General features: G+C 39.0%; 1 protein-coding gene and 1 non-coding gene across 3 annotated transcripts; one reads left to right on the plus strand and one right to left on the minus strand.

Annotated features, from left to right (window-relative positions):
- Nucleotides 1-1,513: 1,513 nt before the first annotated feature.
- Nucleotides 1,514-15,774, plus strand: LOC119980510. 2 transcript variants are annotated; one of them, XM_038823230.1, is made up of 18 exons: nt 1,514-2,317; nt 3,868-4,116; nt 4,463-4,653; nt 4,734-4,905; nt 6,242-6,379; nt 6,455-6,644; nt 7,823-7,968; nt 8,399-8,575; nt 8,688-8,798; nt 10,331-10,450; nt 10,569-10,725; nt 11,071-11,255; nt 11,407-11,493; nt 12,333-12,661; nt 13,195-13,276; nt 13,669-13,808; nt 14,207-14,480; nt 14,928-15,774. In XM_038823230.1, the coding sequence occupies exons 1-18, from the start codon at nt 1,922-1,924 to the stop codon at nt 15,252-15,254; spliced, it is 3,471 nt and encodes a 1,156-aa protein (XP_038679158.1). In that variant the 5' UTR covers nt 1,514-1,921; the 3' UTR covers nt 15,255-15,774. The 2 variants fall into 2 exon arrangements, with proteins under 2 accessions (XP_038679158.1, XP_038679159.1); XM_038823231.1 differs by having other exon boundaries at nt 14,231-14,480.
- Nucleotides 15,775-19,755: 3,981 nt separating this feature from the next.
- Nucleotides 19,756-19,860, minus strand: LOC119981591. The gene has a single exon (XR_005464196.1). It is a non-coding gene; the product is annotated as a small nucleolar RNA R71 (small nucleolar RNA).
- Between the last annotated feature and the right edge of the window lie 6,950 nt (nt 19,861-26,810).

A 26,810-nucleotide genomic window follows, 5' to 3' on the forward strand; every position in this document is an offset into this window, starting at 1 on the left:
CGCACGGCAAGGAGCCTCGAAAATCGAAATGGGGGAAGCACCGAGAACGTCACTAATCTTTCTCTGAGTCGATCGATATGATTTGTTCATATACCCCGTTGCTTCTGTCTTGTTCTCCTTGTAGATTTAGGTATGTGATATGCCATGTTTGACATTTGCTTATGGTTGGGGTTAGGGTTATCAGTTATGGGTTTTTTTGTAACCATCTATCCATCTTATTGTTGGCATAGATAGAATCAATTATCAAATTGGTTTTTGTGTTTGAGTTGATTCTGCTGTAAAGCTAATCAACCACTTTTTGACAAATAGTAGTTTAATTTTAGTGACCAAGTGGCAAGTATAGATTCTAAATTATTTTTATGTTGCTTGTTTACTTGTTTTTATTTGGTTATACATTGTCCACTGATTAGCCTTTTTTCTTGGGGTTTTGTATTTTTACAATTATAGGTATTGAGTCTTTGGACACCTATACTTCATAGTTCACAGTATTTAAGTAGATAAGAGAAAATATATTTAAATAAATTCCCTAAAACTTGTATTATTGTGTATCTTTAATTCTCTGAAGTGATAAAATACCGATTAAATTTTGTGCACAATATTTTTAATTTGTCAAGATTGATAAGTTTATCAATGGATAAATTTGTCACCAAAGTTAAGCGTATAATGGATGATCCATCTTCATCCATGACATCAAAGAAATGTAGTGTAACGGTCCATCCCGCAGGATCTAACTGGGCCCATGGACCGCTACCCCCAACCCATCGCCAAGTCCGTTAGGCAGGTTGTTGATGAGAGTCGAACACGCTACCTCTCACCCTTTAACATAGTGTCATGGCTTAGTTGGTGACATAGGTTGCCATGGGCACTATGTTAAAGGGTGAGAGGTCGTGTGTTTGACTCTCATCAACAACCTGCCTAACGGACTTGGCGATGGGTTGGGGGTAGCGGTCCATGGGCCCGGTTGGATCCTGCGGGATGGGTCGTTACAGGGTGGATAAGTGATAACTACCCTCTTTCTTTCTTTAAACCTTATAAATAATATTTATAAGATTAATAATATTATAATATTGATAATATCAAATTATTTTTCCTTTTTTTCTTAAAAGGGTGGATAAGTGATAACTACCCTCTTTCTTTCTTTTAACCTTATAAATAATATTTATAAGATTAATAATATTATAATATTGATAATATCAAAAGTGATCCATTATCTACTTCGTAATAATAAAACAATATTGATATGGATAAATTGATAACATTGAAACAAATGACAAGTGAAAAGTAAAAATTCTACTAACTTTCGACTTATCAATTTATCATTTGTTTTGAATAATAAAATAATGTAATTTATTTATGTTTACAAAGCTGTGCCGTTTCACTCATTAGACCAATTGGGCTACATGAAATAATATTGCTTAATGAGCCCAATCTGAGAGATCCAGTAACAAGCTAAGGCTGCGACAATCCAAAGCCCACCAAAGAAGCCTCATATTATTCAATCACTACTGCACGAGATAGGGCTTTGAAGAACAGAAGCTTCTCGAAGAAACTCCAAACCAAAGCGAAGAAATCAAATCTGACGAAGACAACCAGGCTGCTGAAGACGACGACCTGACGACCTTCAAGCCTTCATAGCTTAACAAGTCAATTTCTTCACTTGAGTCGAGGTACACGAAACATCCCAAAATATCCTGACCAGGTCAAAGCCAAATACAGTGACGACGAAGAACCAGCAAAGGCATGGCGAAGACCCATCAGACGCGAAGCTACTGAAAAATAATGGCGGAGATGCAGCGAAGCTCGTAACTCCTACAACGTCGTCTCAACCGCAGCCGTGTCCAGATGAATTTTGCCGGATCGGACACAGATCCCATACCAGCACCAGAGTCGTGTCGTGTCGACATCCGTACGGCAAGGTGAGATGAAGAGTCCGGGTAACGTAGTGCATGAGGGGACATTGGAGGGATCAAACTCAATTAGTAACTCCACCAAAAAAGATCTGGGTTTGAAGTTTTGTATAGAAGAAATGCAAGGGTGGAGATCCACATTGAGATTAACGACTCTTATAGCTATTACGCTGTGGATCGGCCTTGTTGGGTTGTATGGTTTGTTAAAGCCCATTTCAAATGGATGCATCATGACATATATGTATCCAACCTATATTCCGATTCCCACTACAGATGGTGTATCATATGCAAAGTATGGATTATATTTGTATCATGAAGGATGGAAAAAGATTGATTTCAAGGATCACCTTAAGAAGCTTGCTGGTGTTCCAATTCTCTTCATACCAGGCAATGGTGGTAGCTACAAGCAGGCAAAGTCCTCCTTATTCTTTATCATCACGTTCTATATGAATGTGTTTGTAGCTTTGTTGAATTTCTTAGCTTTCTTTTTTGTTTTCTCCTTTTTTTGTGTTTATTATTTTGTGTTGGGAAATTAAGAATTGCTATGGCTAACAAGTAGAGTGATGGAAGAATAAAAAAATCTCTCACACAAGAAAGACACTGCATTTGAGCTGTCCAAAAACAATGCTTACTTCGGTACTTCGCTTGGAAAGGAAACTGGGAGATTCAAAGACAACTTCAATGGGTGTTAAAGTTATAAATGACTAAATTCAGTCAGGCTGGAAACACTGGAGTTGGAGTTGGATTTGGAACAAATTTTTTTAATGGAAAAGATATTTATTTGTGCACCACGGTGGTGAAGAAAGGAGAGTTACAACTAGGCTAACCTAAAAGCTTTAAAAATACGGTTACAAAGACCTGAGCGACTTAGAACAACTTAAATAGAACATTCTAATAAAACATTTGTAGTTTTCATTCAGTTTTATTTGCAAAAGTGAGAATATATATATTTTTCCATTAAAGTTTAAGGAAAAGAAAATGTAAGACATGCTTTTCTTAACTTTTGATAAAAATAGACATAAGATGTATTCATTTAATTCTTACTCCATTATCTAGTTTTTTTTTTTTTGTTTGTTTCTCATTTAAAGGAAGCACAAAAAGATTTTTGGCCAATGGCTTTGTGGATCAACATTTGAACTTAATTGAATTCTGATCTCAGTTCAAGTAACACCAGTTCGTATATTCGATATGATATTTAGGCTCCATTTGGGACTTTGTATAAGATAGTATAATATTGATATCTATGTATAAGTTAATCACTATATAGGTTGGTGTATAATTTAATCTTATCCAATGTTTTGAAAGAACCTGGTATTAGGCCTGTATAGTAAATTTCTTAGACGATACATTGTTTAGTTTGTTGTTGGAACAAAATGATAATATAAGATTTATAGTAGACTAGTAGTATGTCTGAATTACCCCTAGCTAAAACAATAATTATTTTTTAATCATTTTATTCTTATTGGTGTTTCTATGGTAATCTAGTGTTTCTATGGTAATCTAATAATAAAAAATACCAAACCTCATCCTTACATAATATCATTACAAATAAACTAATACATATAAAACTTATCAATATCCTTTTCTCTCGATATATAAAATGAGGGTGATTTTTTTTTTGTTATTTTACATGTTACCCTCTTATCCTAAGTGCTTCGTATAAATAAAAATTGGAGGTTTTTTTTTAAAAAAATATTATACGGCCTGCAGTATATAAGAGCCCATTTTTTGCATATAGTTGTACTATCTTGAGTTTTTTTAAAAATCAATCAAACATACAATAACATCATTAAATGATAATTTTATACTATACGGAGTTTATCCTCTCCTCCAAACGGACCCTTAAAGTAAAAAATTAATGATGGATAAACTTTATATGTATCCAGATATATACGTGTTTAGAGTACTCTAACTTCAAATTGTGTCCTACTTAATTCTTGTTTCATTTATATTGTAACAGGTGCGATCATTGGCCGCAGAATCTGATAGGGCATATCAACAAGGGCCACTTGAACATACATTTTATGAGGAAGCTTCGTTTACTATTGAGGAGGGAGGGGCAGATATGGATGTAGCTAGTTTTCGATTACCCAGTCAATATACTAGTATGCTGGATTGGTTTGCGGTGGACCTTGAAGGCGAACATTCTGCTATGGATGGCCGTATACTTGAAGAACACACTGAATATGTTGTAGATGCCATTCACAGGGTATCACTTCTATTATATTCATTTTATTGTAACAACATACTCAAAATTGGATGATGATATCAGTTGTATCTCAAATGTTATATCTCAAATCTTGTAGCACTTCAGCTTCCATCATTCCACATGTTATATCTCAAATCTTGTACTTCATGTTCAACCTCCAAGTTTCAGACATTATTTTATTGACACCTTACAGGCTTGTGACTAACTCTCAATTATTGTACTCCATTTTTACCTTGAGTTTCGTCAGAAACATTTAGTGCTAAGATTTTTTACTTTGAAAGAGCTTTTGTCCTTCATTCTCATTGTTTCAATTTGATACTATAACCTATTCTGCTAATTATTGCAGATTCTTGATCAATATAAGGAATCTCGTGATGCTAGAGAAACTGAAGGTGCTGCAGTCTCTTGGAGTTTGCCGAAAAGTGTCATACTGGTTGGTCACTCTATGGGTGGTTTTGTTGGGAGAGCTGTGGTTATCCACCCTCGGTTGAGGAAGTCAGCTGTTGAGACTATTCTTACGCTTTCAAGCCCACATCAGTGAGCCCCATGGATTTTTTCTTTAAATCTCAAATTTTATGCTGATTGGGCTCTTATAAAATTCACCTCATTGTATCCAGATTGCCTCCTTTGGCATTGCAGCCATCCTTAGGTAACTATTTTGCACATGTGAATCGGGAATGGAGAAACGGATATGAAGTTCAAACCTCTCGGATCGGTCATCATGTTTCTGATCCATTCCTCTCGCATGTTGTCGTTGTTTCGATTTCTGGTGGTTATAATGATTATCAGGTATTTTTTTGGCTTTTGAATTTTGTGCTGCAGAATATGGTAGATCTTCTTCAAGAATGTTTGGTTGTGTCAAACAAGACAACTAGAGTTAGCTGTCTGCCTGTCTTATGCCTACATTTGTGCAGATTTGGCTTGAAAGTAGTTTCTCTGTGTCAGTGATAATGCATTGAACATAGTGAAATGAACAGTAATTCACTCCACTTTGGCTTGGATGATTCCATGTGATGTAGCCTTCTATACTAAAATATTAGCCTTTCAAGCTCAATTAGTGTCTAGCAGAAGACGTCAATATTTATTCAGTTACTTTTTGTTGAGGAGTTGAACTCCTATTTTATTAGTAGAATGAATGCTATGGAATCTAAAGTAAACATTAGATTTCTGAAATTTTATTATCTGTAGAATCAAGTAAACTCTTACTTAGGAGTCAAATCTCTCACTGTGATGTGTTGTTTAGGATGGATTATTGCTTATACCTTTGAGTTTAAACATTTGATGTGTTATAGGGTTGGTTATTCTTTCATTCAATCAAGCATTTGGCGTGAAGTGCCTGGTTTGTTCTTTGTTTACAATTGAAGAAAATTGATACCACCGTTTTTTGGTGGGTTAAGAAAATAGTACCACCTCCTGTTAAGAAATTATGGACAATTTATGCACATTGTCAGTACTTTACTCACAGAGCAACCAGTCTTTAATTGTTAATCTGTACCACAAAATTTTTTGTCTGTAGTTACTTTATACAATTCCTTCAAGTCCTTGTAGTTCTTATGATCACCCTATGATACTCTTAGATTTTTGCTTCTAGTTAGAATGTTGAGAATTTAACTAAATGGTTGTAACCTGTCTTGCTTCTTGATGTCGGAATTCGGTTGGTCAAGGAGCATTGCCTATTTCAATGGCGGTAGCTGAGTTGAGGCTCTGGAGAAATATGGTGATGAGCTGAGAGGATAAATGTAATAGAACTAGCTAGTTAACTATCAGGATATTTTTAAGGCTATGAAAGTCTTCTCTACTCCAGAGTTGCCGTTTGTTTTCTTTCTTTTATCTTTTTACAATGCATTCTATTTATGTGTCTTATTATAATCGACCCAGTGAATCATTGTTGATTCTCCCTTAAAAATGAGTTTTACCACATTTTGCAGCAAGAGCTAAGAAATCCAAATTTGCATTCTCTTGTTATCTTACAATTTGTATTGTTCTTGTTGTTTCATTAGTCACTCCCTTTTGCTTTGTTGTTGTTAAAGTTGTTTAGTATTTCTTATATGTCCTGTCTTTCCGCTTTTACTTAATATATGCTAGTTCTTATCTAGATGTTACATATTTTTCATTGCCTGTTTAGGTACGGTCAAAGTTAGAATCCCTTGATGGTATTGTGCCTCCAACTCATGGCTTTATGATTAGTAGCACTGGGATGAAAAATGTTTGGCTGTCAATGGAACATCAGGCTATTTTATGGTGTAATCAATTAGTTGTCCAGGTAGGTTTATTCTCTCCTTTGGAACCCTTGTGTGGTGCTGCTATAACCAGTTCTAATTGCGTTTATTCTATGTAGGTGTCGCATACTCTCCTTAGTTTGATTGACTCAAGAACAGGTCATCCGTTTGTTGAATCCAAAAGAAGACTTGCAATATTTACAAAGATGCTACGTAGTGCAGCACCGCAGAATTTCAATTGGATGACACAATTGCGCTTATTGCCCGGATCCAGTCATGTTCCCGCAAAGTATACGAAAAATGTTCCAGGTATTGATATGTTTTCATAATTATTTTCTATTGGCTGAATCGTATGGTAGATTCCTCTTTTGATTTTGTGGAAGTTGAGGTAGCTTAAAATAATTGAATTTGATGGTAAATTGGCTGTCGGGTAATCTTCACTTAGTTTTGATATGTATGTGTCAAATTGGTGGGAGGTTACTTGGGAAGCCATTTTCTATGTTGTTTAATTTCTAGAATAACCATTTCTTTGAATATCAATTGGGAGACATACTTTGTGATTGTTAGGAATCTAGAATAACTGTCTCTCTAAGAGCTGCAAACTATGTATGGATCGTAAGTTTCATATTTATTCCTCTTATGGTATATGTGAACTAACTTACAAAAATTTGTTGGAAGGTCGTTTATATCCCCCCATCCCGATATACACACACTCCTCCCCTGAATTCCCTAAAAAGAAACCGAAAAAGAAAATCATTCTATGTGATATATTCAAAAACAGGTGCTTTGAGATCAAAGCTCATGATGTGTACTGTAAAACTCTTCAAACAAGTAATATACCTTTGAATTTGTGAAAGAAGACTGAGGAGTAACTGAATATTCATGTGTGATTTCCAAATGAATAATGGAATTTGATAGTAAAATTTCTATAGCTGTTTCATTAAATGTTGTATATGGTAAAAAAAAAAAGTAAACAACTCCCGTGCACATGGCTCCCGTAGTGGGCAAGGTCGGGACAAAAAAGATATACGCAGACCTTATCCCCAATATAATTTGTGGAGAGGCTGTTTCAAGAAATTGAAGCTGTGACCTCTAGGTTAAATGATGAATATGGTGTCAACAATTTTATGCTCCCTAATTCCGTAATGAGATACATGCTTGGTCTCTTACTCATGAACCAAGAGTGTGCTAGCGTCATTGGCAATTGACTCTGAAGGGGCTTGGAGGTTGCAACTATGCTTCCCAAAATGGCTTATATGTCCAGTTGACCTGGGCAGATTGTAGTATTACATTGGATACTTAAAAGACAAAATGACGGTGAGATGAATTAATGTTCTTGTTGCGATGAGAGAGAGGGAGAGATGTTTATTAGTTATGGACATATACTAATTATAGTTCTTATGGAATTTCTTTTTGGGAACACTTGACTTCATTAGTTACTATAGCAGAGCATTGTGTTCTTGTGTATCATGCATTCATACTTGCAGGTTTTGAAGGGTATACTTTGTCTGGTTGTCCCAACAATATTCAGTGGAATGATGATGGTCTTGAGAGGGATCTGTACATTCAGACAACTACAGTGACTGTTTTGGCCATGGATGGGAGGAGGCGTTGGTTGGACATACAGAAATTGGTTAGTGTAGCAAACTAGCTTCCCCCTTATATTTTTGAGTGATATTATGATTGATTGTTTTATATTCAATATCATTCTTCATAATGCTTGGACTGCTATTTTTTGAAATTCACTTTAGACTTATTTTCTATTTTTACTTGCTTTTAGAGAACCGTGATGTATTTCCAACTGAATTTAGTGTATAAGGAAATGTGAACCTTGTTTAGGCTAATCCTGGCCTTCCTTGCAAGTGGATCTAGTTATTGAACTTTGCTGTTCTTTATCTTTTAACCTCTGATTATTCAATCTTGTTGGGATTTAGAATCTTGGCAGATTAGTTTTACCAGTGGTGTGTTTAAGATCCGTTTGCTTTGGTTTTTATGTTTATATTTTCACATTTACTTTCTTTTTATTGATATGATTAAAATAATGATTCTATCTGTATGCGTAGGGATCAAATGGGAAAAGCCATTTCATATTTGTGACAAATCTTGCTCCTTGTTCTGGGGTTAGACTTCATCTATGGCCTGGAAAGGGAAAACCTGTTTTAGATTTTCCTGCAAGGGATGGGGTTCTGGAAGTGACATCAAAGATGGTGAACATTCCATCGGGACCAGCACCAAGTCAGGTATTACATGTGGTCAGATGATCTTACAAATCTGTTCATATCATTGACATTTTGGTTTTTATTATGGTTGTTTTTCTCACCTTTACGTGGTTTCCCAACTTCATGTTTATAGCTTGAACCTGGCAGTCAGACTGAACAAGCACCTCCTTCTGCAGTGTTACGGTTGGATTCGAAGGATATGCACGGTTACAGATTCCTAACAATCTCGGTTGCACCTCGACAGGTGCTACTACACGCTATTTCTCATGGTCATTTTTCCAATCTCTTTTTTATATTCATCTCATAAGAGTCACTTTCATGACATACAGCCGGAACCTATTCATGCCAGTTTTTGCCTCATTTTAGTTTGCTTTGCAATTTGTAAATTTTCTGTAAAATTGATGCTGTAAAGGGTACAGAAGAGAAAACTGAATGCCTCTAGTTGCATATGACTTCAGCTGTTCAAGAGCCACTCTGCCTTGCAACTACAAATTAAAGAGAGCAATGTTGTGGGAAGAAAAATTAAGAAAATTTAAGCAAGGGATAGAAAAAAGAGGAGGGACTGAATACTTGGATAAAAGCAATAGAAAAGGATTGGTGGATTAGTGTGATAGAGTCCCACATCGGTTAGGAGAGGGGAGGAAGTGCTGTATATAGGTGAGAGGTATTCCCTCTCCTTAGTAACCAAGCTTTTCCCATAGAAGGGCTTGGCCACAACCCCCTTGGGCCTTGGACTGCATGGTATGGGCCAGGCCCAATGGCCTGTGGATGGGTTGGGGCTTGGTTATTGAGTGATGGTCCTCTTGTTCTATCATTGGTATCGGAGCCCTCGTTCCCACCCTGTGGGGAGCTTTGGTATTCATGGGCCTTGTGCCCCTGGCCCTTGGGGCCGCGTCTGCGGAGTGGCCGGCCTTGGTGTTCTGTTATATGGGGCCGAAAGGATAGGGATAGGGAAGGGTCCCGAGTCCTGAGTCTGAGTACCCTGCCATGGCAAACCAAGGTGGTCGACCAACGTGGACGTTGGTCTTGAAGGGGGGTGGGTATTGATAGAGTCCCACATTGGTTAGGAGAGGGGAGGAAGTGCTGTATATAGGTGAGAGGTATTCCCTCTCCTTAGTAACCAAGCTTTTCCCATAGAAGGGCTTGGCCACAACCCCCTTGGGCCTTGGACTGCATGGTATGGGCCAGGCCCAATGGCCTGTGGATGGGTTGGGGCTTGGTTATTGAGTGATGGTCCTCTTGTTCTATCATAGTGGAGAGTAGGTCTAGATAGGAATGCATGGAGAAAGAGATTTCACAATCAATTCCAATTATGGATTCATGTAGCGACCCCAAAATGTTTGGGAAAGGTTTTGACAATGATGATAAGACTGATAAGTGATAACAACTTGTGGTTGTCGCTTTGATAGTTGTGATTGACTTGTTGGTCATTATTTGCCAATATCTTATTCTCTGTTTGAGGAGCTGGAGTGTTTCATCTTTATTGCAAGTATCATCTATTGAATAAAAAACCAGGTTCATATTTTTTTTCCTCGGGTTCATATTGTTTACTTGCTGTGACTTTCGTTTGAGTATAAATAAACCAATCAGTTAGATAACTGAATATTAATTTTATGTTAACGAGTTACTTGCTTATCAAAAAAGAAAGTTGGGGTGTTTCAACACAGTGTGTCTTTGCTTTTTGGTTTCTCTATACTTTAAATATATAGCCTTGCTCTATTGATGCCTTTTGAAACCGTTAAAATAAATGATGCCATGATGGCTTTTTTGTTTCAGACTGTTTCAGGTAGACCTCCACCAGCAGCTTCCATGGCAGTTGGGCAGTTCTTTAATTCGGATGAGGGAGAGATAAACTTCTCTGCTCAGTCAATGCTTTTGTCTATCTATTCTCAGAAGGTTAGTTTGCGCATGAAGCAGTTGACTTAGTTTCTTGGGTTTCGATAATATTCGAATACCTATAATTGTGTAAAAATAATTTCCCCTAACGTGAATTCTGCTTTTTCTGGTTGCATAGGACATATTATTGAAGGAAGATCATTCCCTTGCTCTTAATCTGTCATTTTCTATTAGCTTGGGCCTGTTGCCTGTTACGTTGTCTTTGGAAACTACAGGGTGTGGAATAAAAAAGTCTGGGCTTCCAGCTGAAGAGGCTGGGGACATGGCAGGCGATAGTAAGTGTTACATCTTTTCTCTTTGAGTCAGTCTATCCTACATAGACTGCGATGGCATTATTCTGATTACCATGCATGCTCTTGTGGAGTAAGAGAACATAAATAAGACTTCCGGTCATTGCAATGCTGGCAATGGTCCTGGAATTTTTTTATGGTGATTTTTTTGCTTTAAAATACTTTTATTTTTGTAATAGTAGTTTTTAGAGTAACCATGCACAGAGTAGATTTCTCATTGTTGTTGTGCTGTCTGACTTGGCTAGAAATGATAATGAATAATTTATTGTTTTATTTTTAATCTTCACTTAATTATCTTAAAGTTTTCTTTCCTTCCTATTCTATGTGAAGCTGTCATTCCTGGCATGTCTGGGCTTTGCAAATTGCGATGTTTCCCTCCTGTGGCACTTGTTTGGGATCCTACATCAGGACTTCATGTATTTCCCAATTTGTACCATGAGACAATTATTGTCGATTCTTTGCCGGCTATCTGGAGTTCTACTCAGGGTTCTGAGAAAACCACTCTTCTTCTGTTGGTACGGAGTTATATACCTTAATCAGCAAAATGCACCACCACTACACTGCCTAACTCCAGCATTGTGGAGAGGCTGTTTGTATCACAGCTTATTATTTGCATAATTTACTTACTCCACTTTCAAAACTCAAGGTCTTATGAATACTCTGCAGATTGATCCACACTGTTCATATAGAACGAGTGTATCGACTTCAGTAACCACAGCTGCCGGCAGATTTTTGCTCTTGTATAATTCACAGGTTAGAAAATCCAACGGTTCTGGGGGGGAACAATTTTGTATATCAATGTTATGATTGTTTGCAGGCATGCATGTGTTGCTCTCTAGTACCCAGCCCATTTGACCAGTTCTTGATATAGCAACTGCATTTGAAGCATATTTAAACTTAGCTTGTCCATATAAGCATTGGTCAACTCCTAAGAGAGTTAACTGAAGTGCATGTGGAATAATTTTGGAAAACTTCATGCTGCAATGATATTACCTTACTTTTGGAGAATTGAAGAGCTAAAACGCTATCATTCATTACTTTTGGAGAACTAAAGAGCCAAAACGCTATCATTCACCTAGTGAATACAAATGTAAATGCATATTCCTGTTTTTTTTCTTTTCCTTTTTCTTTTTCCACTCTAGAACATAAACTTATGGGAAAATGGTACTTGGCAGCACATGCTTGCAATCAATGACATACTGTAGACGAACATATGCCAAGCATTTTTAAAGATTTTCTATCACGTGCAAAATGGTGTCACGTTGGGTATCCAATTGAAGTCATTGACTGTAAACTTTTGTTCTAAAATGATTGTAGCCACTATCCATGATTTCTGAAATTTACTGGTACAAATAACGGTTGCAGCAAAAATAATTTTCAAATGGATCTAAACCATGATGAACTGCATGATACTCATTACCCACAGAGTGATATTTTATGATTATCCATCTGGCAAAATAGTTACATATTATGATTTGTCTGATTAATTGCACTTCTGCATCCATGTCGTTTTCTCTTAAAATTATATTTCCAAATGAAGACATTATTATTTTCGCTTCATAATGCATATAAGGTTTTTTTTTTTGGTGCAGATTGTTGGTTTTTCTGTTGCTGTTGTATTTTTTGCTTTGATGCGGCAAGCATATGCATGGGATCATGATCTCCCAATACCTTCTGTTTTAGCAGCTGTGGAATCCAATCTGAGAATGCCATTTCCTTTTTTCCTTTTGGCATTTGTACCGATTTTATTATTGCTATTCCTTTCCTTGTTGATGTCTCAACCGTTTCCTCCATTTGCAAGTTTCGCCATCGTCTCAATTATTTGCTATCTATTTGCAAATGGGTCCATAATTCTAGTAGTATTGGTTTCCCACATGGTCCTTTATGCGGCTGCCATCATGCATGTTTTCATCAAGACAAGGTTTGGAAGTTTCTTTCACGTTGAGTTGTGACTTTTGTACCCATGGTGCACTGAAGATATTTGGGAAAAGTAGGCATTGAAGATAGAATGAAAAAAAGTTTTTTTATATATTAAATTTGTGATAAACCTCTGAAGTTGCGGTGATTAGTGTAGAATCTCCTTGTATGCTTTCAAGAAGTGTTTGATAAATCAAGGTATTTTTCAAAGAAGCTGGAAAGTACCAAATGTTGATGAATAGATTAAGTACCAGTAACTTTTCGAATTTAAATCGACTAATATTATTGTTGTTTCCAATTTTTTAAAGAACTATGGTCTGTAGGTTTTAGGTTGCCTTCCTTTCTTGATCTTAAAGATGAACATGGGAAATGCTAGTCATAGTCTTAAATTGAAAACTATTAATTTTCCCTTGATGAGTTACATTTAATATCATTTACTGTTGTCCTTGGGGTTTTATCTAGCATTGCCTTGTGGATTATACTAGCCATTCATTTGGTGGTATATATTATTGAAGAAGCTTAGTTATTTCTTTGCAGGTGGCAAGCTAGGGATGTATGTTTTGGCATTACATTTGTCCGTTGGTTTTGCAGTCTTCTGTCCAGTTTCTTTGTGCTAAAGGTAAAACTCTTTTCTTGGCTAAGAGTGTAAGGGTTACTGCTTAGGAATCGTATATGGAGTTGGAATTGTCGTGTAATATGGTTGATCCAATTTGGGATTAGACATAAGACTGTTTGCCTCGCTCTATTCTCTTCACCCCATAAGTTAAATAATGAACTTGTCCTTTTTGATGGGGCACTTATGGCTTTAGTGGCATTTCGATTACAGTTTATTTGTTTTCATATCATTGGGAGACTTCTTTTGTTCACTTTTTTATTTTGATATTTTTTAACCTTTTTTTTTTTAATTTCCAAATGCTCGGGGGTCTGGGCAAATGTTGACTGCATTGATTTTCTTTTTACTTGATCATGTCTCTTAATTATTATTAATATTATTTTCTTAATTAAAAACAGGTGCCAAGGGCTTTGAGAGACAATCCTTTACTTGTTACAGCACTAATTGCAATTACCTTAGCATGCTTTGTTCATCCAGCATTGGGTCTATTCATACTCCTCTTGTCTCATGCTTTTTGCTGTCACAATGCTCTATGCAGGTATGTTTTTTGGCCTGATAGATCCCATGATTACCTGTCTCTTGCTTTTTCTTTCACAAACCATTAGATTAAATCCATTGACTGGTTAATGTTGTGGCTTAGTGGGGCTTAGTGTGGTTGCCGTACCTGCATTCTGCTATTCTGTAGGGGTGCACTTCAGTTCACTGCATTTTGTATATACATTTGCGTCATAACAGGATCACCGACAGTAAGGAGATTCAACTGTTGCTGTACCTTTGTATGTGGGAAAATATCAGATGGAGTTGCTTATAGCATAAATTTTTAAGTTCCTTAATAATAACTTTAGTTTGTGATGACAAATTCTTGAAAAGCCTCATTATTTTATGCTATTGAGTGATCAAGCTGATCCTAAGAGTTGCTCTATGTTTCTGTAACAGTTTTTTGACGGCTTCCTTTCGCAGCCATGCAAGGAAGAAGGATGTTTTTGATTATAAAAGTGACGGCAGTAATGGATCTGAAGAATTAGCATTCAAACGGCAATGTATAATCAACCAGAATTTTCCTTCAGCTGATAGCAGCTCATCCAGTCCGGACACTTCCAAAAGTTTTGTCGACACTCAGTTGGAGATTTTTCATTATCAGCATGGTTTGCTGATTTTGCATTTTCTTACAGCACTCATGTTCGTCCCATCAATGGTGGCTTGGTTGCAGGTACGATGATATCCTCACGTCTTTTTTTTGGAATGAAAAACTGCATTATGTCATTATGATTATTGGATGCTCTGTGTATATTGAAAACTGTCTATTCCTGCAAATTTCCTTCAGAGATGTAAAACCCTTCAATGTTGGTCTGATTGGTCTTGTATTACTGAAGGAATATGTTTGGGATCGTCATTCTATAACCACTTCCTGGTCGGACAACTAATAGGGACACGTTTGACTTTGCCCTTATAATGCATATATGCAACAGATCCATGGACTGCAAATTGGTAATTTACATGCATGAACGACATTAAAACTTGCAGCTTTAGGGTTTTCCATCTCTTAGATCCAGATGCAAATATATATGTGAACTCCTAAACAAAATATCATTATTGGTCTTCCATGCATACATTTGAGTAAACGGCTTGCCTTTATCTTGAACTCATTTGATTGCAGAGAATCAGAACGTGTCATAGCTTTCCATGGTTCGTAGATTCATGTCTCTGTATTGGTGTCATCTTCCACGGCATCATTATTTCAAAGCCCGAGCTCACTTCCATGTTTTCCTTCCTTGGCATCTGGGGCCATGTGGCGAGACTGAACGTCATCTATCTGATTGCTGGATACTATTCCTATCTCTCTGGTCTGTCCCTGGTTCCATACAGAATATTTTATGCTGTGGCTGCTATAGGGGCAGTCTCATTTGGCTTGTCGATCTTAGAGAGGAATAGGGAGAAGGGCGATCCTCGTTTTGGTGGCAGAAAGCATTCTCATAGACACTAAGATTATTTTGAAGGTTTTAGATACACAGTTTCAAAGATTTTGAAGGGCATCAAATAATCTGACTGGTCAGAGATTCACAGCTGCCATTGACCCTTTAAGCTGCTATGGTTTGTGATATCCCTTATTTCCCTTTTTAAGCAATTATGCATTGCGGATGATGCAATATGGATGTTGCTGTGGAAAATCTGCGGGGTTCTCTTATGTGGCATTGCAGGTGATCAAGGATTTATGTGCGTCCTGTGTTGATATCAATGAGAGAAGCAAGAGTTGAGGCGAGGGATTAGCTGTTCTCACATATTGGAGGTACTGTCATAACGGATCATGATCAGAATTAGATGAAACTGACTTTGTATTATTTGATGTTATACATGGAAACGTCGAAGTATCTTTGTCGATATTATTTGTTATTCCATGGTTTTGGCCACTGGCCGACATTTTTGTACCAGTTGAGGTGAACTAGTTTAAATCCCCAACCCTGTTGAAGGGTTAAAAAAGTAATTTACTTGATGAAGTTATCACATGCATTGATGGAAACTAGCATAAACAATCACAGTTATACTAGAAAATACAAAATGCAAAAGTGGACAATGAGAGTTAATGAGAATCACTCTTGGATTTATATTTATGGAATCACTCTTGAAAGAGATCAAAATAACATGTCATGACTTCCACTAATGCAATACTTACAAAGATGTAATAGTCTTATATTGAGATTGTGTATTTTGGTGTAGTTTTGTTGGGGACAACATGGAAGCATGTAATGTTGTTGGCTTCCATGTTGGGTGGGAAGGGATAATGTATAAAAATTTGTGTTTTGTTGATGTGACTGTATTGGGAGATATGTTTTGCTGATGTGACTGTATTGGAATATGTGATTAGCTTATTTTTTGTGTAATAGATGTGAGATCGAGTTAACATTTTTGTTGGTCTAGCAAATAGGACACCATTACAGTTGCCCTAACTAACTGTCATAATAGCTAAACTTCAGCCACTAAGAGTGTCCTCATTCTTCAAATTAACTTGCTATGGACGTGTGTTGGCTGGCACATCACTAAGCTTTTATTAGGGGCTACCTTCTTGTTAATGACCACAAAATTACGTGGGAATTGTGTGAGCCCATCGTGTATCCACATATCGATGGGCTGGATTTCGGATCCCCAATTGCTTGCCCCGTTCTTTGCACCAATTTCCGCCCGCAACAAAAGATTAGCCTATGGGGAATGTTGTTGACAATACTGCCCGAGCAGACTATGTTTTATCCATGCCAATTCTTCAGCAATAACCACGAATCCTCAGACGTGGGCTTGCCCGCAAAGTGAACAAGAAACTTATGGTACCCACCTCTTCTGGTAGAGACCAACTGATGATCTAGAATGCTGTCAACTAAGTCATTCACTTCTGGAGTTGGGGGAACACTGGGGTTTGTCTCTGGACCATCAGCACCATTACTGTCAAGGTCAGCATTGTACCTGATTAAATCAGTGACATTTAATACAAGATGTAGTCGCATAGTGGGGGTAGTAAAAGGTGGTATGCGTTGACCCAATACGCTCACACCAACCCTCCGATCGTGCAGTTTATGATAACTTCCTGGTGGAAAACGTTCAGCTCGCAGACGCACCAGTACCATATCTTTGACAACGAATGTTTCTTCCCTTCTATGTTGATTGGCCGCTCTGCGATAAATATCATTTTGCATAGCAATCCGTATGCAAACTTCTTAGTCAATGCTCTTAAGTTGATCTACTGTTTCAATAGCCTCTGCGCTATAGTGTTTTGGAAGTGGTAAATGAATCAAATCAATAGGTGCTGCAGGTTGCTTGCCAAACACAATATCAAACAGAGTTCATCTAGTGGCACGGTTGACAGACGAATTGAATGCAAACTCCACTTGAGGCATAGTTGATCCCAAGTTGAAACATGAACTCGTACTAGGCAACGGAGGAGATTGCCCAAGCTGTGGTTGGTCACCACCGTAAGACCATCTGTTTGCTGACGAAAAGTTGTTGACTGCAGCTTGGCACCCAATTGTGCCCACGAGGATCGCCATAAATGACTTACAAATCACGGATCCCGGTCTGATGTCAGGGAGTGGGGAACACCGTGGAGTCTTACTACCTCACGAAGGAAGAGAATTGCCACATGTGAGGCATCATTTGTTTTGTGACAGGGAATAAAGTGTGCCATTCTAGAGAATCTGTCAACTACATCTAATACAACATCATTCCCTCTCACGGTTTTCGGCAAGCCCAGGACGAAGTCCCAAGTGAGCTCCTCCCAAGGGTTTGCTGAATTGGATGTGGGGTGTACAGCCCAGTGTTCCTTTGGGTACCCTTCCCTAACTGACATACAATGGTCGATTGCGCGATATACATCGCGTCGTAGTTTTGCCCAATAGAAACGGGTGCTAACAAGATGAACTGTTCTCTCCGTTCTGAAATGACCTCTGATATGCCAATTATATTCATATAATTGTGCATCATTTTACATGAAATCTTGCATTGTTTTATAGTTATTTTGGATTATTTATGCCTAAAGAGTGTTTAATTGTATAATTCAGGTGTAAGGGCGAATATGGAAAAAAAAGGAGCAAGTTGGAGAGAAAAGAGCCAAGAAGTGAAGACAGAGAGAAAATCCGATCAATCGGCCTGATGGTCCGATCGATCGGACGTCAAGAAAACAGAATCAGACAGAAGAGAAGTCCGATCGATCGGACCTCTGTCCGATCGATCGGCCAGAATCGCGCAAGGATTCTGAAGATTTGCAAAATGACGATCTCTCTCTAAATCCAAATGGTCCCACTCAAAACGGCATAGACTTATTAAATAGAACGACTGAAGAGTTATGAGGGTATATAAGCTTAGATTTCTAGGGTTTTTGGGGACTTTTTGACCTTTGGAGCAAAACCTAGGGTTTTGGGGAGAGCTCTCTACAGCAGCCATTGTTGCAAGCGCAGGGGGGTTAAGGGGTTTTTCCTTCTTTTCTCTTTATTCTTGTATTTAATGACTGCCATTTCTGATTTTGTATTGTATTCCTTAGTTATGAGGAACTAATCCTCTAACTAAGGGTCCTAATGGAACCCTTCTTTGAAGATTAAATGAAATTGGTTTCTTGTTCTTGAATCTCTTTTTATGTTGTTGATTTTCTGTGGATATGCTTATTGCTTTCAAATGCTTGATCACCATTTGAATGATGTCTAGTCTAGGTTGAAACCGGAAGGATAAACCTAGGGTTGCAAGAGTCCATAGAAGACATAGGTTGTATGAACCATAGGAATATAGGTTCAAGACTTATGCAATCATTAATTGATTTCCATTATGCTTAAGGGATTTTTGATATGAAACCGAATGTTAGGAATAACAGGGATTCTATTGAAAATACTTTCAGTGTATCTAGGAATAGAACATTGGATAATTTGGGAAATCTATTGTCAACAACTAAATTGAGAAGTGAGAATTAATGAACCAATGGAGTTTAGTTGGATAAGAAGTGGTGAAATTAGGAACCTTAGTGTTTACTTTGCTTGAAACAAAATTTTTGGTTTGTTGCTTTGTTAATCATTTAAGTGTCATTTTCTTAGTACTCTTTCAATTTACTTGTTTAGCATTAGGTAAAAACCAAATCAACAATTCGCTTGCCATTTTAGTGTGTTAATTGCTTATTTTGTCATTGATTTGAAATTGCCAAAACATCCTTGTGGGACGATACTCTATTCACTCTTTATTACTTGTGCGATTTTGTCCGCTTGCGAATATTTCACAACAAGTTTTTGGCGCCGTTGCCGGGGATTGAGGCAATTTTATTTTTGGTGTCAATCTAGGTAATTTTTGTGCTAATTTGGTTTTAATTTTCTGCAGAAATTCTTTCTCTTGTATGAGCTTAGGAAGATGTGCTCTTAGCTCGGATGTGATTGATTTTGATCCGGAGATTGAGAGAACGTTTCGTATGCTTAGACGGGAACAACATAATAACCAAATCGAAGGCATGGGAGACAACTTGGAGGGAAGAAATGGTGGGGTGTCATTGGTGGAAATGGTTTGAATGAAAGAAATGATAATGGCGGAGGTGCTTATAATGTAAATGGTGGAAATGGAGTCAATGAGGTGGATGGTCCCCCAAGGCAAATTGATCCTCGTTCTTTGGAGGAATGTGCTAGACCAACTTGGGATACCACTCCCTCTAGTATCCGATATCCGCCTATCAACTCCACTCACTTTGAAATCAAGTCGGCTATTATCACTATGATCTCTAACTCCGTTGTGTTCCATGGCTTTCCTCATGAAGAACCAAATGTGCACATTGCTTCATTCTTGCACATTTGCGCTACATTTGATATTCATGGTGCTTCACGTGACGCAATTCTCTTGAGGTTATTTCCATTCTCATTGCGGGATAAAGCTAAGGCGTGGTTGATGTCACTTCCTCCGAACTCCATCACTACATGGGATGAGCTTTCGGAGCAATTTCTATCTAAATTTTTCCCTCCGACAAAAGCGGTTCAAATCCGGAATGATATCATGACTTTCTCTCAATTCGATCTTGAGTCTTTCCATGAAGCTTGGGAGCGTTTCAAAGCCATCTTGAGGAGTTGTCCCAATCATGGACTTGCGGAGTGGATTGTTTATCAAGCTTTTTATTCCGGATTGAGTATGTCAACGAGGCAAATGTTAGATGCCGCCGCGGGTGGTTCTTTTATGACTAAATCTCAACAGGATGCTCGAAATTTGCTTGAGAAGGTTGCTAAGACGAATACTTCTTGGCCTACGGAGAGGCTACCACAAAGGCAAGGTAATCCAAGAGATGCCGATGTGATGTCCGCCTTGGCTGCTATGGCGAAAAAGATTGATGCTTTGACGGTGAATTCTTCTCAAGGAGTGCATGCAGTTCAAGGAATGCCTTTCGTATCTTGTGATTATTGTGGTGCTAGCCATCAAACCGGAGAATGCTTGATTACTAATGCATCTTCCTCTCAAAGTGAGCAAGCTAATGCTATTGGAGGTGGGCACTATAATCGGCCAAGAAATGATCCATACTCAAATTTCTACAATCCAGGATTTAGAAATCATCCAAATTTCTCTTGGAGCAACAATCAAAACGTGCAAAACCCTCCTCCTCAACAAATGCAGCCCCAAGAGAAGAAGAGGGACATTGATGAAATGTTTGCTAAGATGGCCGGGAGTATGGAGGCATTAGCCAACAACACAAACAACTTCATTAGCAAGACTGATTCTGCATTACAAACCCAAGCATCACTGATTCACAATCAAGGGGCTTCCATTAGAAATCTTGAGATACAAGTGGGACAACTAGCTAATGCTTTATCTTCTAGATAAAAAGGGGGACTTCCTAGCCAAACAGAAGTGAATCCGAAAGGGAAGGATCATTGTTATGCTATTACTCTACGGAATGGTAATCTTGTGAAAACTGCTTCTGATCTAGATGCTGAAAAAGCGAAAAAACTGAAAGATGAAGAATTGCAGAAAAATGCAGTTGAGGAGGGACAGAGCCCAACTCCGATCGATCGGACCTCAGCCCCGATCGATTGGACCACTATTCCAACAGAAATTGAAAATGGGACAGAGCCCAACTCCGATCGATCGGCCCCAATTCCGATCGATCGGACCACTGTAGACCAGAATGAAAAAGTTGAAAAAATACAGAAAAGCAAGGATGTGCAGTCTCGATATGCAATTGAAATGGATTGGCCCGATAGTTCATTGCCAGCACCTCCAGTTAAAGCGTATGTGCCTCCAATTCCTTTTCCACAAAGGTTGAAAAACGCCAAAAATGATTCTCAATTCTCAAAATTCCTTGAGGTGTTCAAGAAATTGCAGATCAACATACCTTTTGCAGAAGCTTTGGAGCAAATGCCTAGCTATGCCAAGTTTATGAAGGAAATTCTTTCTAAGAAGCGGAGGTTGAAGGATTATGAGAGTGTCCAATTAACGGAGGAGTGTAGTGCCATCGTGCAGCAAAAGCTTCCAATTAAGAAGAAAGATCCAGGAAGTTTCACCAATCCTTGCACCATTGGTAGTACGGTAATTGAAAGGGCGCTATGTGATTTGGGAGCTAGTATCAATTTGATGCCACTATCAATAGCCAAGCTCATTGGTTTGCATGAAATCAGCCCCACTACAATGTCTCTTGTCATGGCGGATCGGTCAGTTAAATATCCCCGTGGTATCATTGAGGATGTTCTTGTCAAGGTGGACAAATTGGTATTTCCAGTGGACTTTGTTATTCTTGATATGGAGGAAGATGCCAATACTCCAATTATTTTGGGGAGACCTTTCTTGCGTACGGGGAGAACTCTTATTGATGTTGAGAAGGGAACTTTGGTGTTGAGAATTGCGGATGAGCAAGTCACATTCAAAATCCTTGAAACTACCAAGTATCCGGAGGATGGGGAATCTTGTTTTCGTATAGACACGGTGGATCATATAGTAGCACATACTTTTGCCATAACTTCTTGCAAAGATCCTCTTGAGTCTTGCTTGGTGAATGAGGATGCTATAGAATGTGATGATGATGATGTGGTGGAATTCATGAATTGTTTAGAATCTATGAAAGACTCTAAACCAAGAAGGTTCCAGAAATTTGAGCCTCTTGGTGTCTTACCTTCTAGACCACAACCAAGTATTGTGGAAGCTCCAACACTTACTTTGAAACCTCTTCCATCTCATCTTCGCTACGCTTATTTGGGAAACTCTAATACCTTGCCGGTTATTATCTCTTTGAATTTGAATATGGAGGAAGAGGACAAGCTTTTAAGAGTGTTGAGGGAGCATAAAATGGCTTTAGGGTGGACAATAGCGGACATTCGGGGAATTAGCCCCACTATGTGCATGCATCGTATTTTGATGGAGGAGGATTACAAGTCTTCGGTGGAACATCAACGCCGACTCAATCCTAATATGAAAGAGGTGGTGAAAGCTGAAATTTTAAAACTTCTGGATGCAGGAATTATTTACCCTATCTCGGATAGTTCTTGGGTAAGTCCGGTGCAAGTAGTTCCCAAAAAGGGTGGAATCACGGTGGTGAAGAATGAGAAGAATGAATTGATTCCCACCCGAACTACTACCGGTTGGCGAGTTTGCATTGATTATAGGAAGCTCAACAATGCCACTAGGAAGGATCACTTTCCTTTGCCCTTTATTGATCAAATGCTAGAGAGGCTTGCGGGGCATTCTTACTATTGTTTCTTGGATGGTTATTCGGGGTACAATCAAATCCCCATTGCTCCGGAAGATCAAGAAAAGACTACTTTCACTTGTCCTTTTGACACTTTTGCCCTTTCGGTTTATGCAATGCACCGGCCACCTTTCAACGGTGTATGATGAGTATTTTCAGTGATATGGTGGAGCACACAATTGAGGTATTCATGGATGACTTTTCTGTTTTTGGCTCATCATTTGATTCTTGTTTGAAAAATCTATATATGGTACTTCAAAGATGTGAAGAGACCAATCTAGTGCTTAATTGGGAGAAATGCCATTTTATGGTGCAAGAAGGAATAGTCTTGGGGCATCGGATTTCTCAAAAGGGCATTGAAGTGGATAGAGCTAAGATTGAACTTATTGAGAAACTCCCTCCACCAACTTCGGTTAAAGAGGTGCGAAGTTTCTTGGGGCATGCGGGTTTCTATCGGCATTTCATAAAGGATTTCTCTAAAATCACCAAACCTTTGTGTGAGCTATTGTTGAAGGATGTCAAGTTTCATTTCACAAAGGAATGCTTGGAAGCCTATACCACTCTCAAGCAAAGGCTTACTACAGCCCCTATTATTACTTCTCCGGATTGGAACATTCCATTTGAGCTCATGTGTGATGCTAGTGATTATGCTATGGGAGCGGTTCTTGGTCAAAGGAAGAATAAAATTCTGTATGTTATCTACTATGCTAGCCGCACTCTCAATGATGCTCAACTTAATTACACAACAACGGAGAAAGAACTTTTGGCGGTTGTCTTTCCTCTTGACAAGTTCCGCTCATACTTGATTGGCTCCAAAGTCATTGTGTATACCGATCATGCAGCCTTGCGGTACTTATTGACGAAAAAGGAAGCCAAGCCAAGGTTGATTCGATGGATTCTTCTTCTACAAGAATTTGATTTGGAAATTCGAGACAAAAGGGGATCTGAGAATGTGGTGGCGGATCATTTGTCTAGATTGTTGGAGGGTCGGGAGGAAGCCAACATCCCTATCAAAGAAACATTTCCGGATGAACAATTATTTGCTATTCACTCATCTACAACTCCTTGGTATGCTGATTTTGTCAATTATTTGGCCAAGGAGATCCTTCCTCCGGACTTATCTCACTCACAAAGAAAAAGATTTCTTTATCTTGTTCGGTTCTATTATTGGGAGGAGCCTTTCTTGTGGAAGCAATGTGCGGATCAAATTATTCGTCGGTGTGTTCCGGAGGAAGAGATGGTTAGTATCTTGAGACATTGCCACTCATTTCAATGTGGTGGTCATTTTGGGGGAAACAAGACAGCGGCTAAGGTCTTGCAATCCGGTTTCTATTGGCCTACTTTATTCAAGGATGCCCACTCATTTGTTCTTGCTTGTGATGAATGTCAACGTACGGGGAACATTTCCAATCGAAATTAAATGCCCTTGACCAATATTCTTGAGGTGGAACTTTTTGATGTGTGGGGGATAGATTTTATGGGGCCATTCCCTAACTCTTTGGGCAATTACTATATCCTTGTGGCTGTTGACTATGTTTCTAAATGGGTGGAGGCTATGGCATTGCCCACCAATGATTCCAAAGGGGTGTTGAAGTTTTTGAAGAAGAACATTTTTACAAGATTTGGTACCCCGGGGGCGATTATTAGTGATGGGGGTACCCGCTTTTGCAACCGGCAATTCAATTCCTTGCTTGCCAAATATGGCATTACTCACAAGGTGGTCACTCCCTACCATCCTCAAACAAGTGGCCAAGTGGAGATTTCTAATAGAGAGTTGAAGAAAATTCTCGAAAAAACGGTCAATGCCTCAAGGAAGGATTGGTCTTTGAAGCTAGATGATGCTTTGTGGGCTTACCGTACAGCTTTCAAAACTCCTATTGGCATGTCTCCCTTCCGCTTGGTATTTGGGAAAGCTTGCCATCTCCTGGTTGAATTGGAGCACAAAGCCTTTTGGGCTATTAAATTTCTGAATTTTGACATGGCTAGTGCGGGAGAGCAACGGTTATTGCAATTGAATGAGCTTGATGAAATTTGCCTTGATGCTTATGAAAATGCAAAAATCTACAAGGAACGGACCAAGAAATGGCATGATAGTCACATTGTTCGGAAGGAGTTCAAAGTCGGGCAACAAGTGCTGTTTATTCAATTCAAGACTCCGTCTATTTCCAGGCAAGCTCAAATCAAGATGGTCGGGTCCTTTTCTAGTTATCGCGGTGTTTCCCCATTGCGCCGTTGAGATAAAGCATGGAGCAATGGGAACTACTTTCAAGGTGAATGGGTAGAGATTGAAGCCTTATTATGAAGCTGCATTTTCTGGAGGGAAGGTCACTCTTCCTCTCCAAAATCCACAACAATGAGCAAGCAAGAGTCGGGCCATCGACTATAAACTAGGCGCTTGTTGGGAGGCAACCCAACCGGGGTACTTTCGTTCCCTATTTTCTTTTGCATTGCTTTATTTTATGTATATATTTGTTTTGCTTGTTTTTTAAAACTGTCTGGGTTGGTTTGGAAGTGTTTTGGTGCAGGATATGCAGGTTTATGAAAAATTTGGACAGAGGCAAAGTCCGATCGATCGGACCTAAAATCTGATCGATCGGAACAGGTATATTTCATGTGGATATAGTAGAAATCCGATCGATCGGATGTGTATCCGATCGATCGGAGCAGCTGGGTCACAAAATGACCCGAGAGCAAGGCCGATCGATCGGGACTACAGTCCGATCGATCAGACGCGCGGGCCAGGGTTTTTAAAGACCTAGCCCGCGCCGCGCCCCCTCCTCCTTTCATTTTTTTTTTCTCTCTTCTATTTGGTATTTCACGCGAGTCCGGCCACTCCTCACCCATTCTTCTTCCATTCGCTTCCATTTCACTTGCATTTTCTTACTCTCCTCAATTGGGTTACTCTACATCTCAGGTATGAATCTTTTTCCCTTCCCTCGCATTTTAATTTTGATATTGTGTGCTACCAATGTTGATTTTTCTTGATAATTGGAGATTTGTTGGAGATTGGCTGTGTGGGTTGATGGAGAATGGCTTAGAAGTGTATGAATGTTTTTGTTTGATCTCATTCAGTCTTTCTTTATACCATATAAGGGAAGCCATGGAGATTTTACATTCTTTACTTGAATTGTATTCAATGTGCACACAACGTGTTCGATGAAATGTCTCAACCATGTGTGAGTGCTTGGAACTATCACGTTTAAATTCTAATAAGCTCTCGTGACTTGTATGATTGTTTTCTGGCCAATTTGAATAGTTCTTTCACTATTGAAATATGCCCGCACTCAAATTCTCATTCTCATGCATAACGTGTTTGGAAAATGCCTCACCCAACGTTCTTTGTTTGAAATTGCAAACTCACACACGTTTCTTTGTACGCTCGCATCCATAGTCCCATTATATACATATCTATCATGTTGGGTCGTGCATTGAGTGATTTTGGTGTTTATTTGCCAATTCTTAAATTTTGCGCAAAAATGCTATTGCGTGGGGTATTTGGTGAGGTCATGTCCTGAAAATTTACGTGTGGGGGTTTAATTGAATGCTATTACTACTTTGGAAATGGGTACCTGTGGGGACTTAAGCATGCTGAATGTGTCGGACCTTGTTGTCTTTGTGTTTTCTCTATTTTTGCATTATGCTCTCAATTGTTTTCGTTTCTTTTACAGAATGGGACGACGCAAGGCAGCTGAGGCATCCGGTTCCACTACACCCCCACCATCACCCAAGAGAGCGTGGGGCACTAAGAAAAAAATGCTGGCACCTCCGCGTCCTCGGCCTTCGGAGGATAACTTTGCTTCTGCCCGCATTGAGCCAGATTGGCGGATCGATGTTGTTATCATGATCCAGTAGCTGAACTTGTGGGCCAGAAATTATTTACATCGTGCCCAGTTGGATTTCTTATGGGACATCAACCATCTTGCCCTTGATGTCTATTCTACCTTGGTCCGTGCCTTTTACCGCACTCTGCGCACGGTTGATTCCACCGAGGGCGATGATGGTCCCGCAAGTTATACTGTGAGAGTACCTATGATCGACCGAGGAGCAATTTAATATACATTCACTACTGCTGATATTTGTGATGCTCTTGGCTATCCCGCTTCTTATTCAGAGGATCTTCCAGTCGGCCCTCCGGTAGACGTGGACCACACCACCATGTTCCACACATTGGTTCCTGATCCAGCAGTCCGGTAAAAGAATAGACATGCTGCCACGAGGGGTTCCATACCCTCTCGTCTATGGATCATTGACAGTATGGTGAAGAAAAATTTATGGCCCCATGGCCATAAATCTGAGCGGCGCGGTCCCGCCTTGGAGTTACTCTATTTCTTCCATCAGGAGTGCTGGTTTGATGTTGGTTATTAT

The sequence above is a fragment of the Tripterygium wilfordii genome, chromosome 16 (assembly GCF_013401445.1).
Source record: "Tripterygium wilfordii isolate XIE 37 chromosome 16, ASM1340144v1, whole genome shotgun sequence".
NCBI lineage: Eukaryota > Viridiplantae > Streptophyta > Magnoliopsida > Celastrales > Celastraceae > Tripterygium > Tripterygium wilfordii.